The following is a 16,909-nucleotide window of genomic DNA, read 5'->3' as shown; positions in this document are numbered from 1 at the left end:
AACAATACAAAATACTACAGCGACGCAAAACAAGTTATCAAAGTTGATTTTATCAATGAACTTTAAAAAAAAAAAATACAACAAGTGCTGAAATTCTACTTGCAGTTTTAAAGTAAAAAAAAAAAAAAAAAAGGCAATTTCTAAACATTTTCCTGCAGTATTTTTGCCTCCCAGCCATCTACGACACTGTCAGAACTAGCACTCTTTATTATGTGAGCCAGCTGAGGTTTTCATATCTGTATAACTTCATAAATACACCCCGAGAGCCAGATCTCAACTATAAATATTTGGATTTTCTTTGAGACTTGCACAATTGATGCCAGGTACGGAATGTTTCATTGTGAAGTACTGGAATAGGAGGTTACACCTCACACAAAGCAGTGCTCCCCCTCTGCACAGATGCACTCTGGCTTTTGCAGCAGCCACAGCCCCAGTGCCATCCCAGCACAGCCATGCGAGGAACTGCCACTGTGCTGCTCAAGCATGAGCTGAAGCATCTGCTAAGTGGCACTTACCATACAGTTACAGTAAAGGACATGGCAAGAGGGCTTGGGTTTAGAGGTCAGGGTGTTAGCTATAACCTAAGGCCTGCTATGCAGGGTTTTAAATCATTTATAAGTCATGCAAACTACAGCTGTCCAGGCACAAGTCTCTGATAGCCTGAGATGCAAAAGTTATTGACTACATCTGGAACAATCTTCTAGGAGTACCTAATTTCCTAATCAAAGCTAGTCTTTCACATGATTCCTTTGAGTCCAAGTCACTTTACGCTAGAAACATGTAAGGCTCTGTTTACTGGGCCCAAGAGAAGTGAGGAAAACCATCCAGGAATGCCTTCAGCAGAATGGTGAGAAGTGGCAGAAAAGGAGGATGAGAAAGGACTTGTCCCAAGAGGGAAGAGTAGAACCGGTCCCGAGTTGCACCTGCTTTCCACAGTTCTGATGCCATTGCTGAGGAGTGCACAGACACTGCCACAACCAAATCCATGTGAACAGCAATTGCACACGCACACAGTAACTGCACTGCATCTGGCCACATCTTCCAACTACAAATGACAAAGGTTTTGAGGGCAGGAAGCTCCACATGTGGATCAAGAGAAAACCCCATCAGCCTGTGCTAACATTGGTGCAGTGTCCCATTGCCAAGCTCAGAGGCTCAGACACATCAGTGCCACAGGAAGCTCCTGGGGGGATCAGCCAGCAGTGCCTGACACATCCCCACAGGCAGCACCCACAGCCTGGCACAGTGTCCTGTTAGCCATCCTGTTAGCTCAGACTGCAGAACACAGCTCCCACTGCAACTGCGCTGCTCGCTACAGTGACAGCTGCCAAATGCAAAATGGAAATGGCACGAGAGAGGATGACGCCAGCTGCTCCGAGGGAAAGGCTGAGGAGTCAAAATATTCCTCCTACACACACAGTGCATGGCAGCAGCCATCCCCCTCCTGCCTAACACAGCAGGACAATGAGGAGTGAGGAGGATACTGGAAAACACCTCTAAAGAGGTGATCACCGACATCAACCTAACATGCAACTCACTCCACAGGATGAGGGTGAAATCACTCCACAGGTTGTATTTCAAGTTACATTGTACCTTACTATAGGTCATTCCCCTTTCTATAGATTCTGTATTTTCCTTATGTTGTTTTAGTCCTTGTATAAAATATTGCATGGTGTTTAAGTATAGACATGAGTGACACCACGAATGCACAGCAAGCAGGATGCACTACAGCTCAGCAGAAGCAGGACACGGGGAGCAGTGCAGGGTCACACCAACAGATGTACCTCTCAAAAGCTGATTTTTAACTGGAGAACTGCAGTAGGTTTCTATCTTCCATGAAATGTCAGCTCTCATGAGAATACAAACAAAAGCCAGTAGAGCTAAGACTGAAGGGAGGTAGTTTTGTGTGTTTTATCCATGGTGCTCCATGGATAAAACACACAAACACACACTCCATGGGCTCAGAGTAACTGCACTGCACACCATGAATGCCCTGTGAATATCACTGATACAAAGCAGCAGCTACCACAGGCTGAGCCCTTGTGCTTACACAGTACCATTACATACTTCCTACTGGAAGTCCTTAAAACACTCACCATTCTCATGTTACAGTGTGGGGGAGAAAAAAAGAGTTCTCCAAATCCCCAATCTCATTGTCCTCTCTCTAGAGTGAGTATCACCTGGGGTATATATGACAGTGGATTTAAATGAGGAACTCTAAAAAAATATTGCAGGGTGTAACACTTTGTAAACAGGTTTGATGATTATGCTTAGCTTACAGCTGTGCTTCAGAATAAAGGCACATTTAGCTAATTGCCTGCAACCTAATTTTCCCAGATTCATACACAGCAGCTTCCCAGTTCCAGTGGTATGGGGTAGGCACTGAAAGCCCCGTGATTACCCCAACAACTCAGAGGACTTTCAGGAACGTGTATTGCAGAGGTCTGTACTGATACCTGATGTGGTTACAAGTTTTTTATCTTGTTTAAAGAAAACAGACCTAGTTCTCTTCTGCAAGCAAGCTACATCAACAGCCATGCCCCTGCTGCAGTGTGAGAACCTTCCACTGAGAGCACCAGCCTCTGCCTCTCTGCTCACATCCTAGGTCTGAATGGCTGAAATCTGTTCTTTGATGAGCAGGTGCTCAGCTTCAAACCAAACTGAAACACACAACAGGATGGGGCTTCTACCAAAAACTCTTCAGAGCCTTTTCTCTGTAGAGAGGCTCTTTTAAAGCACACAGGCTCTTTTAAATCCTGCAGAAACTGCTGCCAGGAGACATTTGCAGCTGGCCAACCATGAAAGGAGACAACACTTACCTCGTACCTGTTCAGATCTCCTAGATTTAACTGTGTAAATATTTTCTAAATCATATCTAAAGACCATAAGATTCCTAAATAAAACCTAGTGAACTTTAGTACAAGCAGCTGTAGCATGCTGAAGGAACTTGCAGCTTTTTACAATTTTTTCTTGTACTGACATGTTAATTTAAGCATGATGGAGTTCTAGTTCTAGACAGAGCATGTTGACTAACAGAGGTAGCTTTTGCTTCAGAAATACATTGAAAAAATTTGTATTTTAACTATTTGTGAAACCATTGGTCAGAACAGAGGACACCACACACCTGGAGTAAAACACAGGTCCAAGTCAAACATTTAGTCTATGCCAGCTACCTTAAAAAAGTTATTATTTAGCACTTCGGTATCATTTCAAGTGAGGAAATACTCAACAGCTCTAGGCTACCACCTTGTTTGACATCAGTCTTTTCCCTACCTGAAGTTACAAATGCCCCTGTTTCCTTTCTAAATACACAGTTTAAATAGTAAACATTGAGGTCTCGAAAAAGATTGTTCCATCCTGCCTAGAAGTTAAGCAGAACAGGATTAAGGTAGAACATCCCAAAGATGTTTCATCATGATTATTTTGACTTTGCTATTTATGGCACCTGGGTGAGTCTGAGATAAGTTAAGACACTGTTACAAGTTATCAACCTGATGTTTAGAATTCCAAGAGAGGCACTCAGACTTTAATTTCCACAGATACCCAATGGCAAGTCAGTAGTAGAGAACATAAAAGTGCCACTACTCTGCAACTCCTAATTGCATGTATTAAAAGGGAAACCTCAAAGCATTGTATTATTACAAATAATGCAATATTTGTAATGTAATAATGTAATAATACAAATATTATTACCAAAAAAAAAGAGTTACAAATGCAACTCTTCTACATTGCATATACTGTACCTGCAGCAAATGTTTGCAGTAAGCAGAAGTTCACATCAGTATCTTCATTAATGGAAATGCAATTATTTCAAACCAATTCATTAATAAATAACTATTCCTAGACAAGTTTGATGAGCTGACAAAGCTCAAAAGCCAGCAGTGTCCACATGCAGGGTTTTGAAGCAGTTTAGCACTAAACAATGTGCCCTAAGACATATTCCACCCATCATAAATGCACGTTGAGAAATGCCCAGGTCAAGCTTGTGAGGGATTTCTTTTTCTGAAGAACAAACAGAATATTTTCCAGATGTGTGAAAGCCTCTGTTTGCTTCAGTTCACAATGACTATCAGTATTTAGCCTCTGGTTCATCTGCGTCACTTGCCTCTGTTTCGCTGCTCTGGGAGAAATCTTGCGGGGTCTCTACTCTGTCCAGGTCCAGAAAACTCGTAATGAGTTTGGCAACTGCTTCCACATCACTGTGGAAAACAAACAATGGAAGAGTTAGTGGAACCGTGGTGCTGACAAGAAAAGAGCAGGCATGCTAATTCCTGAGAATAACTGCCTCAAGGTAAAGTCATATGGGTACAGAGGGTATGGCTGAGAGCACATCACACCACATTCCCTCCACATCAGTCCCCTCCCCAGCTCCTGCTGCAAGGTTCCTTATTATCAATGCTTAAGGTAATTTTTGGTTAACTAATACACCAAATGTTTGCAAAATAGAATTGATCCCCTCTGCCACTGCAGAGCTGGGGAAGACAGCTCCAGCAGACATGTGCCACTAAAGGGATCTTAGATACCTAAACATGATCTTGATAGATGGTGTTACCCAAAGGTCTGTAAATGAAAACATCATGGGGTTTAAAAGTTTAAACTGAATAACACAAGGTCATAACAGCAAGTCTGAAAAATGAGCTCAGTTACAACAGCTGGCAATGACTGAGCCACATGATTGGCACTTCCCACCTTACAAGCTGTAATTTTAAAAAGCCCACACTGCACCTTCTGCAGCCCAGCACTGCGCTCTGGGTGAGCGGGTGTGAGAATCCAGTGACAAAGCGCAGCACAACCAGGTAACCCTTCCCGAAATAGCGCACGGTCTCCTCCTCCACGTTCACATCGCGGATCTCGTTCAGCACAGCCACCACTGCAAGGATGGGCACAACAAGGCAACCGTCAGCAAGACTGCACACCCTCAGCACCGCCACTGCTGGCAGGGTGACAGGGACCCCGCTCTCGGGCACCACTGCTGTCACCCCACACAAGCAGGGCACTCCTGCAGCAGCAAACAGCTGCTGAGCTGCTCAGGCAAAAGCAATGTGCACAGGGTGTGACTGCAGAACACTGTAGCTGGGACAGATCCTGAGGAAAAACATACAGCCAGCCAGGCACTGGGGAGCAAGCTGTTATTACTTCTGTTTCTCACTTGCTTTGATAGCAGGTTTAACTGATTTTCTGTATGGAGTAGGCAAACAGGCGTTCAGTTTACTGAGACTGAACAAATGCTGAAATCTGCATCCTCACATGAATGGTACTAAACCAGATATTGTCAGAGAGGAAGATATATCCTCAGGGATATCTCCATTGTAAACATGTATCCTAAAGGAAAGTTCAGAAACATTAAATATCCTTTTCTCCACATCTTTTATCTTCCATCTCAAAAACAAACTCTTTAAAAACCAATTCAGCAAGGTCATTCCAAATTTGGCCACTCTTCTGAGCTTATTGAGAGCTGGTTCTATTTACATCTGGGAGCAGAACAAAAACTCGGACGTGGAAGAAGATCCTACTTTTGCAACAAAATGAAAGATCCTAGCTTGCAATAGAGCTGCCAACCCACTGTGACTCAACCAAGTCTCAGACTATACTGCAACTTCTGTTAATCCAAGAGGAAGCCCAAAGGACATCAGATCCTGCATTAAACTGAGCCCCCTGAACAGGCTGCTTTAAACGCACATTCTGTATCTGCAGGATGTGACATGCCTGCTTGCATACGGTATCTAAACATTTGCCTGCTCCCCAAAGCAGATGAGATTACAGGATTCTCAACTTCTGGATCCAAAACTGAAGTCTTTCCACCAGTCCCAGCTGCCAAGCAGGCTAGCCAAGGGCAAGATAAACACATTAACATCCCAAAGGAACGGCTAAGATTATTATGGAAAGCAATGTGCAGGCCTACTTACCTTGGATTAAAATAATTAACAAGATGCATTCAGCACAATGAGAAAAAGCACTTGGGCCCAGAGAGGCAGATTGTTACATCTGCTGCTTGGGAACAAAGCAGATCTGGAAACAGATGTGACTTAATCTGAGTCCAGAACTCCAGAGAAGCTATTAAATGGGCACATGTCCATCTCTTCTGCTGCTCACCACATTTTCTGCCACAGATGCTGCTTTCTCACCTTGTTCATTGCCTCCTTTCGACAAGGTCAGTATCTTTTTGTAGAGATTGAATGTTTTTAGGCAGATTGTTCCCTTGTTCTTATCAAATATAGCTTCCTGAAAAAATTGAAAAATAAAAATTAAGATTTTCTTGAAAACACCATCACTAGCTATGCTTCAAAGTAAAATAAAAATAGTTTATGAGAAAAATAATCTTGGTAAACAGCTAGTTTAGAGACATTCCTCTATTACTAGACCATGAAAATCAGATTTTTGCTCTTGGTTTTGAAAGAAACTTTACCATATCTCTTGTGTGACTTCTAGAAGGGAGTTAAAAGCGGGTTCATTGTCCCTCTTGCCATAATCATTGTGTAATAAAAACTCTCAAATCAACATCCACACAATTCTAAACCAGCTTGTCCCAGAGGAAAAAAGCTGAGCACCCTGGAAGGTTAGAGCTCCCTTATTAAGTGGTTGCTCTGCCATTAACTTGAAGGCTACGTTCAAAATCATGTTGTGCAGCTGAATGTCCTGGTCATCCTCCCTCTTTTATGCAAGAGAGCATCTGGGGCCAAGTCTTCCCTTATGTTTAGCTTCACATTTTCATGCTTGTGTATTCAAAGAATTATTGCCCTAATTCTAGTCCTAGTATAGCAACCCAGAGGGTTTCCTCAAACCCAAAACTCGTCTGTTTGGACTGAGCAAGTGCGTGGGGCTGCTGGAATCAGCATCTGCCAAGTGCTTCCTACTCACAGACCTTCATTTCCTGAGTTCAGCATCTTACCTCCCACTGCTCCAGATTCTGGGCTGCCACAAAGAAACACCCAGCCATGTAGAAGAGCTTCCATGCCAAGCTGTCTGAACAATGCAAAAAATGCACAAATTTAGCTTTTTTTTTTTTCCCCCCCCCTTCTTTGGTATTCAAACAATCCTGAAAGCAACATGCTTCCTTTAAAAGCAACAAAAAGAGGAAAGGTTTCTCTGATGGAACATTTTTGCCTTTAGTTGTACTACAAGCTATTTTACAGCTCTTTCCCAGGATGAACATACAGAAAGTCTTCACACTTTTCAGAGGTTTCATTCACACTGGGCTTCAGACCATGCGGAATTATAAGCAAATGTATTATTGGCAAGGTTGTAACATCACATCTTTGCTTCTCTACAACCAAAGGCATCCACAAAACTGCCAACCGGCTGTCAAACACCAAATATTTGTGCTGCAGAGGACAAGGATAAGGACAATGAAAATTCAATAAAGCAAACATGTTTCTGTATAAAAGGAAGCAGTTAGTCCTCTTAGCAAACAAACATTTGCATTTCATGTCCTGGAAATGTTTACATGTCACAGCCGGAGCTATTTGCTCACTCAGGTTTTTAACTGAAGGCACAGTAGAACTGTGCTGAGGTTTCAGAAAACTTTGTTGCAACGTCTTAAGGAAAACAAGGCTGATGGCTCAAGCAGCTTTCACTGCGTTTTGCTCTTTAAATAAAAACCTGTGGGTTATATTGGTAGCACATTCTTACACAGTATTAAGTTTTAACATTTGATGTTAACAGGATGCAGCACAGGAATCACAGGGCAGCTTCCAGGATCAATCCCATGGATGGAAAGCCAGCTGGCATTTGGTGCAGTCTGCTGTACTGCAGGGGGAGGAAGCAGCAATAGCTGTGTGACCTCTAAAGGTGCTTGGATGAGTAATCTCTGCTGGAGATGATCTGACAGTTTCCAGAGAAACAGAGAACTTCCGTCAAAGGCAAAGCAATCATTTCATTATGGTGTCAAATAATCACTACACGTCTTCCCAGGAGAGCTGTGAGGACCAACTAATCACGTTTATAAAACATGGAAAGTACAAAATGCCACAGAGTGCCAATATCATTATTAAAAATACTTGCAAATGGAAAAGGAGGCTGAGTAAGAAATAGAGCATCAAAGCACAGTAAGCCATAGAGGCAACAGTTATTATTGGTTTTAATAGTCACACCACAAAGTGGGAGAGGAACCTCCACTGCCTTTGAAGGGCCAGACAGAAGCTGCAGATGAGTTATCAGCATGAAAAACAGATCAAGGAGAGAAACAACTCTCCCAAAAAAGTGATAGGCCATTACCTGCACTATAATAAGCAGCAGCCAAACCTATGGAGGCTATTCCTAGGAGGAAAGAGGAGAGAATTAGGACAAATAAGCAGCTCAAAAAACATCTCAAAGTCCCTGATTAAAAACATCACTTTTCAAAAACAGGACAAATGTTATTGCAACATAAATTACTATGTGAAAGTCAAGTTATTTTTTTCTCTCAGTATTAAAAAAACTCCCATTCTGCAAGGGGCTGGGGTCAGAAATAAAATGTTGTGACACAACTGGGAACAGAACCTCAGAGGGACTCAATCTAACCATACTTTCTCTCAGCATGGTACAACTTAGAGCACTCAGACAAACATTGCAATGGTTATTTTCCCCTTTAAGTGCTCTGTGGAGACAAAAGAAAACTTTTATAACAAAGTTGTATCAGAAACTGCCAGCTCCTATCTCTTAGAGAGGAGGAAGCACCTGAAGAGTGCCCCATGCCTCAGAGGCTGCTGCAACTGCAAACATCTTCTCAACATCCCTGAAAGCAATGACAATGTGGTGTTACTGCAGTGGGCTCTGCTCAGCTGGAAAGCAGGATATGCCAGATTTTCCCCAGCAGCTCTCTCAGTACAGTCCTAACAAGTTTATTTTTCCTGCATATTCAGTAGTGTTTATAAAGATGCCTTTCAGAACATCCTGTATGACTTCCCATTCTCTACAGTGTCCTTAGGAGCTCACCACCAGCCACAGACACAATCCAACCCCAGCATGGCCACGCTGCAGTTTTCCACTCCTGAAAATCGAGATGTTTTTCAACCTAACTACACACCCCCTTCAGAAGCTTCACATTTCTGTTGCTGCATGGCACATAATAAGCTTTCTGTTCTTGGTCTTTCAGGACTCCCTTAAAATTCCAAGCATTAGCTTCTGAGGTTCTCCAGATGAGACTGCAAGTCTCACAGTGAAACTGCCACACTGAGGCTTCAGACTCATTTAGTGGCTATAAAAAAAGAGTTCAAAGCACAACCAATCCTCCTCTGGAAAGGAAAACTCCTGGAAGGCAGGCATTTCACTAGAGGCTCTTTCAGGAGTTTATTCAATGACCCTCTTCCCTTAGAGCAAGCTCTGAAAGAAGCTGAGGAATGCTGTGATCTTACCAACACAGAGAGACCAGGATCGGATGCCAGGTGACCTCTTTAGATGAAGATGGGAATTTGTGCGTTTTTCAACCAACATATACATCTTCAAAAGGAACTCCCAACAGCCCAGTTTGACTCATGAAACCTCACTGGGAAAAAAGTAAGAATTTTAAATCATTGACAATTCCACCATTTCCCCTTCCTAGCATTTTTCAGGACTTACCAAGCCTTAATCTAGACTCTAAAAGATACCCCAGGGTAAGAACACAGTCTTTTTTGACAGGAAGAGCAATATGTACACTGAAAAAAACCACAAAGTAAAACTGTCATGTGGAGAGTTGCGTAACAACAACAGGAATCTGAATGCTTGGAAGAAAGTTCTCATTTTGGGAATAAGTCTCATTCTATAATAATCAGATTCCAGAAGAAAAATGTGAAAAACAAGAACTTGTTGCTAATTCATGCAGCCCTTCAAACAGATAAAACAGCAAGGGGAATGGAAATCTCTTTGACAGCACTTTTCCTGTGAGCTCAAAGGGTTGTGTGAAGGGTCAGTCTGGGAGCTGGGGCAGGACAGTGCAGCCTCCTGCACCTCTGACATGGGGTCTCATCCCTGCTGGCACACCAGGAAGGGCAACAGCCAAGCACTGCCAGCATCCCATAATGCCACAGACAGCGTTCCCATCTTCCAAACCAGCTCAACAATACAACCAGGAGCTTCCAACAACCTTTGTCTGTCCTCAACAAGACCATTCCTTTGGCCTAGGCAGAAACAGTGGAGACTAAAAAGACAGGTACTAATTAAAACCAGGAAGAGCTGTGTAATCCCATGCAGCATTTTCAGTACATTTTTACTGGTTTACAGCACACAGTCAGGGTTATTTAGAGCCTTTAACATCATGAAGTCCAATCATTAACCCAGCACTGCCCAGTCCATCACTAAACCATGTGCTTAAGCACCTCCTACATGTTTTGTGAACACTTCCAGAGGTGGTGACTCCACTTCCCTGGGCAGCCTGTCCCACAGAACCAGTTCAAGGAGGATGACATTAAACTGCTGTTAGATGCCCATGATGACAGGTTTCCAGAAAATGTCAACATTTATCAGGTTTTGAATAACCATGAAAAAGACAGAGAGAGCAGGTCTGATCACATCCGAGTTCTTACAAAAGGCAAAGATGGGATTTTCAGTCCTCTGGTTATCTGGCTGCTCTTGGATACAAGAGGATGCTCCTGCAATTCTGGTAGTTTTGGACACAAAGCTCCAGGGGAGCAGATTTAGCCAGCTCTTTTCAGTTAAACAAAAAACACCCACGACTTTGATTTTAATCTCTTAGCAACACATCTGAGAGCAACTGAAACTGAAAGAGCCAAAAGCACTTATGCATAAGACATGCTCTATCTCCTCCGGATGTCAAGCATCAAATTTTAATTTTCAAATGACTCCTGTGAGTTGCTCTCAATATACAGGAAAATACATCTGCATTTACAATGCTTTCTCCTGCTCGTTATCAGATACGAGTTATAAAATACATTGAGATCACTGCAGAAATCTTGCTGTATTGAACAACTATTCCACCCTACTTAGAACATCATTCTCACACATATCAGTCAAGTCCATTAATGCAAACTTTGATATCTCCCCCCATAATAATTTAGCGAGGTTCAAGCAGGCAAATGCCAGTTTTGGTTTAATGTTAGACACTCAACATCAGTGCATTGACTCTCACAGGCTGTTGCTTGCAAGAGATGGACCGTGGAATAAAAAGCACCAAAGCAGCTTCTAAAGTTCTACATTTAATAAATAAATCATAAATGTGCCCTGAAGCAAATACAAAAGCTTTACTACACCAATGTTGTGATTACAGAGAAAGAGATGCTGCTCTTTCATTTCCAATTCCAAAACTCAATTTTGCTTGAATTTGTCTGGTTCGACGCTGAACTGATCTCCAGCATCAAAATAACATTCTCATGCTTCCTCCAAGCTCTCGGCTGAGGGCGAGCCAGCAAAAGCCACTGGAAGGCACACCTTGAAATCTTCACCGCCAACAGCCACCAAGTCAGGACCATGCATCAGGCGAATTTTCTTTACAGAGCTCATTTTTCTTTACCGCCCAACCCTGCACCTGCTCCCACCCCTCACAGCCTGGTCCCCCCTCAGGGAGGGGAAGACCCTCCCCAACCAGGGACCGGCCCCGCCAAAACCACCCAAACCCGCGGGTTCTGTTCCCCCACGCGTGGGACCCCGAAGCCCCCTTTACCTTCTCCCAGCCCCGTGCCCGCGGTACCTGCCCGGGCTCCAGCCGCCTTCTAAAGGGATCCGCGGCCGCCCCCGCGTCCCGCGCCCTCAGAGCCGGCCCCGCCTCAGGGCCGGGCGGACGCGCCCGCGGCCATTTTGGGTGAGGGCAGAGGATGGGACATGAATCTCCCTTCCCCTCCCGTGAGGGCGGCGCCGCGCCAAGATGGCGGCTCCCTGCCAGTACTCGGCATGGCGCCTGAGCCCGCGGATGCTGCTGAAGTAAGAGTGTCGATGTTTCCTTGGTTATTTTACTTTAGCGGTGCTTTGAAAGAGCAGAAATCTGGCGTGGTGAGAGGAGTGAACACTCCTGAGAGTGAGAGGGGTGTGTGGGAGAGCCTTGGTGGACCCAGTTGGTGCGACTCGCGATGGGTGAGGTGGACACGGCCCCTTGCATGAGGTGGTCGGGGAGGGCAGGGGAGCTCCTCGCTGGAACAGAGCTCCCCTGGGGACTGTCCCTAGGCTCGGACAGCCCCTGTGGAGGCCAGGAAACCTCTGCGTTCTGGATGGCAGCACTTGGGGCACCACTGCCACAAAAGCGCTGGTGCTGTGCCTCGGCTATGGCAGAATCACGGAACATTTGGGGTTTGAAGGAGCCTCTGGAGATCGCTCAGTCCAGTCCCTGCTGACACACCTTGAACAGCCGACACAGAAACGCGTCCAGGTGGGTTTGGAGTGTCTGCAGAGAGGTGTTGCCGATTTTAGGAGCTCTGTAAACACAGACATAGAGTCTAGTTTAGGAAGGAGACGCTTATTCTGCACAGGGTGCAAGGTGGAGGTTTCCACAGATCAAGCACACCAAAGTTTTTCACTACTTACACATTTTAGCAAAGGCATGAGTGTTCACTGGCTACAAGTTACATAGTTCTCTTTGTAATAGACTCTTCCTAATTAGCATTCCATCTTCTATTGGTTCATGATTCACTTCTCATACTAAGAAGTCTGCATGCTCAGTCTTTCATTCCTGTAGATGGGTTTTTTGTGTCAGTGGTTGCAGATTCCCCTGCCAAAATTATCTTTTAGCCAGTTGGAGCTGATTTCAGCACAGTTGCTGAGTTAGCTTTATTAGTTTCTTCCTTATCTTGGGAGTTCTTGCCACATGGCCCTTAAATCTGCATTCTTTGTGTCCACTGCCAGTGGACATCCTTTTTTCTCAGACTTTGTTAACCTCTGCTAGGTCTGAGATCATTAAAACATGTCAAGCCCTAGACTTTAACAACGCAATTCCACCAACAAGTAACTTGTGTTTTCCAACACCTGGGCATCACTTGTATTTGCAAAGCAGAAATATCAGTGATATTCTTACAGGTCCAACACTGATGTCATGGATTTTGTGAATTGTGCGTCAGCTGAAGGCTTGGGTTTGAAAATGTGTTTTTTGGGGAGGAAAGTTTCTAATTCACTTGAAATACCGGGGTAGTTTTCCTGTTGTGGACAAATAAGCTGCATTTGGAAAATCTTTCATGTTCTAGTCAAACATCATTCACATGGGAAAGCTGCTCCTGTTCAAGCCATTAGAGCAACTACTAATTGGCAGGATGGGTGAAGTGCAGACATCTGTAGTTTAGCTTAACTTCTTAAATTCCCTTTATGTAAGTCAATGTGTAACCTTATCTACAAATGATATTTGGTTCTCTCTCAGTTGTACAGAAAGGTATTTCCTGAATGAAATCCTCAATTTTTGGCTTTTTTTCTGAACACAAATATATTCTGGAGTGTTTGCTCAGGGCCATGACATGATAGAAGTTTCTTTAGCTGTTCTCAACACTCTTCTGGTGTACTAAGATTTTGATCAGTGTTTTTCATAACAATCTAGAGTGAAGATAGGGGGGGAAAAAAAACCCCAGAGTCTGTGGTACATACATTTAAGTGTAAGTACTGGAAAATACCAACTGATGTGCAGTTTCTGTGTAAGTGTTAATGGGAAAAGGCAGTGAGGAACTGCAAGAATGAATTAGCCTGGTTGTGAGTCACAAGGTACCAGCTGCTGGATTTGGATGAAAAATAGGAAGTAATAAGTATCACGTGTGCTCAACCCAACCAAGCAGATGCCTGAGTCTTCTGGGAAGAAATTTCTGTCTAATTAGCTGTCAATCAGTTTTTATAAGCAACTACTTTCTCTGGAAACCAAATGTTAAGCCGTTTTGAGTGATGCAAGACAAAAGATTTCTTGTGTCTAGAGCAGAGTGAAATAAGCAAGAAATTCATCTGTCCCCTCCACTCAGCAGGAACCACACAGCATATTTTATTATGATGTTACTAGCTGCAAAAATATCAGCAACTCTCTACTTCTCCAGTTCTTCAAAGGTCACACTGGGATAACATGATATGACTTAATTTAATTATGAAGTTACAGAGAAATTTTTTCAACCATGGGGAATATCACATACATACACAATCAAAACAAGTATGGCAAGGATCCTTGCAAGCTTCTGCTATCCATTAATGATTCTTACAGCATTTTTTTCTAAAATCTGGGGATCTTACACCAGCTCTTTGAAGTAGGTGAGTGTTGTTATGCCTCCTAATAGAAAAAGGGAGAAGGAACATTTTGAAAGCCTGATCCTGGACTTAAAGAACAGCATAAATTCCAAACCACGTTGCTGCAGAAACAAAAACTATTTTCCAAAATAAACAATTCAGGAATATGTGATTGACTATTTGTAGACTTCTTCCTCAACAATGTAAAAATAGATTCTGTGGAAGTATTTGTGTAGTAAACACACTTGTAACTTTTAAGTCATTGATCTTAACCCAAGAACATGCAGATAGAACAGAACTGGCCTTTATTTTGAGTTACTTTGACATGTCTGGAATTCTGGTGCTTTTTCCTATTTCAGACCATTTTCCTATTCTTTTCTAACTCCTTTTACTTTTTTCCGCCACCCTAAGATCTTAAACTTAGGAATTCAGCTATGCAATTAGCATGTGATCTTACTGACATGCCAGGAGAAATTCCCAGAGTGCTTGGTTGGAAGCAGCCACCAAATACTTTGGCTGGACAGGATTGGCTGCGAGTCCCGTTAGAAATGAGCTCATCCCATAGAACCCCCTGACCTCGATGGGAACAGAGTGTGTGCAGCCTGCAGAGCACAGATTTCATGCAATACATGTTTACCAGCTGTAGCCAAGATTGATTGCCCAATTCTGACAGCTGTGGAGTGGCATGTGCTGTCACTGTGGCAAGGAGGCATTTACAGCTGGCACTGCCCCGCAGGACTGATGCAAAGCCTGTAACATTCTGCAATTGTTTGCAGCACTCTGTTTTCGCTGGGAAATTCTTGTTTCTCCGTTTCATTCAGGGTGTAAATGCTTCAGGTGAAGGGATCAATGTTACATGGAGCCACGGAGGCCGAATACATCAACAGTGGCCATAAAAGCAAGTGATGCCTTTATGAGCTGCCTACTGCTGGCATAGGAAAGCTTTTAGAGAGTGAGGTTTTTGGGAAGCAGCCCTGCAAAGGTGGTAACTGTTACCTCCCCAGGGCAGATTAAAGCAGGATGGTGCTTTCTTGTCTCAGGTTGTCAAGCCTACTGTGAGGGTTGATAAAAGATTCACTGTTCTGTGGGAAAATGGCATCCATAGTTAATGGGAAGCAGAAAGTGCTCTTGGCAATAAAATAAATGAGACATCTAATTATCTAATGATGCCACAAATATAATCTCATACTGTGCACTGAAACAGAGATTCCTTGTACGCTCTTCAGTTCGTATGAATTTTAGCTCTTCTTGTTTGAATTTTTAAATTGAAATTAATTCAGTCCAAGTGTTCCTAAAATGAAGGATGAAATAAGGATACTTAATGTATGTACCTGAGATGTCCTCAGTATTTCTGCAAAATGCTTCGATTGCTATGCAGCTCTCTGTTTTTCATTGTGAATGCAAGAAATATGGGGGGAAATTTAATCTTCTGCCCTTTGATGATGTGCAGAAGAATGTGTTTAATCCAGTCCTGTAACAGATGACTAACTTAGCTGACAGAGATTCCCATCCCTGGAAACACTCAAGGCCAGGCTGGACGGGGCTTGGAGCAACCTGGTCTAGTGGAAGGGAGGGTTGGACCAGATGACCTTCAGAGGTCCATTTTAACCCAAACTACTCTGTGATTCTGTGAAATAAACAATATTTTAAATGTGATCTGTGCAGTTACAGAAATATCCAAAACTGACATGTCTTTTGAAGAATCATTTTATCAGTTTTGGATAATAAATGTAAGTATAATCCAAGTGTGAAACAGGAAAATTTTAGCCGTGCCTTTAAGTGTAAATCTCAACACATTTCTAATTCAGAACTTTTCATCCATCCATCCTATCACTGTATTGGTCAATGCAACTACAGCTGTTGTGTCCTGGTGGAATAAGGTGGGAGGTTGGTGCAGCTTTTCTTGTATGAAAATACTCATCCACAGGAGCAAGAAAGATGTCAGATAATGCTGCATTTCAGCAAGTCTGTAGGAAATGCTAATTCTTAGCTCACATAGGAATTGCTGAGGAGAGGTTGTGGTGCTTTTACAAAGCTTGGGCTAACATGCTAATATGAAATGTGAGAGCATTTTGAAGGGAGAGAACAGAGGCAAGGAAAATTATCAAATGCAAAGCTATTGCAATTTTTATCTCAAGCCAGGTTTAGTGATATTTTTCCAGGGTATATGTAAAGTGGCATCAGCTTACTTTTCTTTAAGTGGTCAGTATGAAAATATTTCTATTTGCTTTCATCATGGTTAAGCTAAGGAATTCTTGATTTCTTTGACTTCAGTAATAACCCACATATTGTCTGCAATTAAGAAAAAATAAAAAAGGCACAACATTCTTCTTTGGGGTTATCTTCAGTATCCTTAAAACGGAGTAAGTGTTTGAAGTGTGTCCTTGGCTAACAAACCTCTCTAGCCATGCCTGTCTCCAGCCCTTGTGCTCAAAAACCATCTGTGGCTTAAAGCATTAGAGGTCACTGTAACAGGAGGAGATTTACCCAGCGTTACAGAAAAGTTGCAGCTTAGGCAGGAAATCGCGTGTTTTTTAGAAGTTCTGTGGTTTAATTTATAAAATGTCATTTTACACTTGAAAAACTTCTCTCTGTACCCGTGGGCGTTTGCCTGAATGTGTATGTTCAGGTGGCTGGGGGTTAAAAAAGGAGCAAAATGTTGATTGAACCTTTCTGTCCAAATCCTACAAGCTGAGGTTCAGCAAGGCAAGAAATCATAAATATCTTGATTAATACTCCGGGGCCTTTGAGACTGTGGAAGGCTGAGGTCTGTTTAATAATCCTGTTCATGAGGATTTGTGATTCCTGTCTGGGAAGA

The 16,909-nt window shown here is 43.0% G+C and overlaps 1 protein-coding gene across 1 annotated transcript; it reads right to left on the bottom strand.

Moving 5' to 3' along the window:
- Positions 1 to 114: 114 nt before the first annotated feature.
- Positions 115 to 11,705, bottom strand: LOC120761109 (cytochrome b-245 chaperone 1). The gene is made up of 8 exons (XM_040082004.1): positions 11,576 to 11,705; positions 9,333 to 9,463; positions 8,215 to 8,256; positions 6,890 to 6,963; positions 6,126 to 6,222; positions 4,726 to 4,870; positions 4,106 to 4,199; positions 115 to 4,002 (listed from the first exon to the last, which is right to left on the bottom strand). Exons 2-8 carry the CDS (start codon positions 9,415 to 9,417, stop codon positions 3,949 to 3,951), a joined length of 591 nt encoding a protein of 196 aa, XP_039937938.1. The 5' UTR covers positions 9,418 to 9,463; positions 11,576 to 11,705; the 3' UTR covers positions 115 to 3,948.
- Positions 11,706 to 16,909: the final 5,204 nt, after the last annotated feature.

This window comes from Hirundo rustica, chromosome 18 (assembly GCF_015227805.2).
Source record: "Hirundo rustica isolate bHirRus1 chromosome 18, bHirRus1.pri.v3, whole genome shotgun sequence".
Lineage (NCBI taxonomy): Eukaryota > Metazoa > Chordata > Aves > Passeriformes > Hirundinidae > Hirundo > Hirundo rustica.
This window is presented reverse-complemented; position numbering and strand designations above follow the sequence as displayed.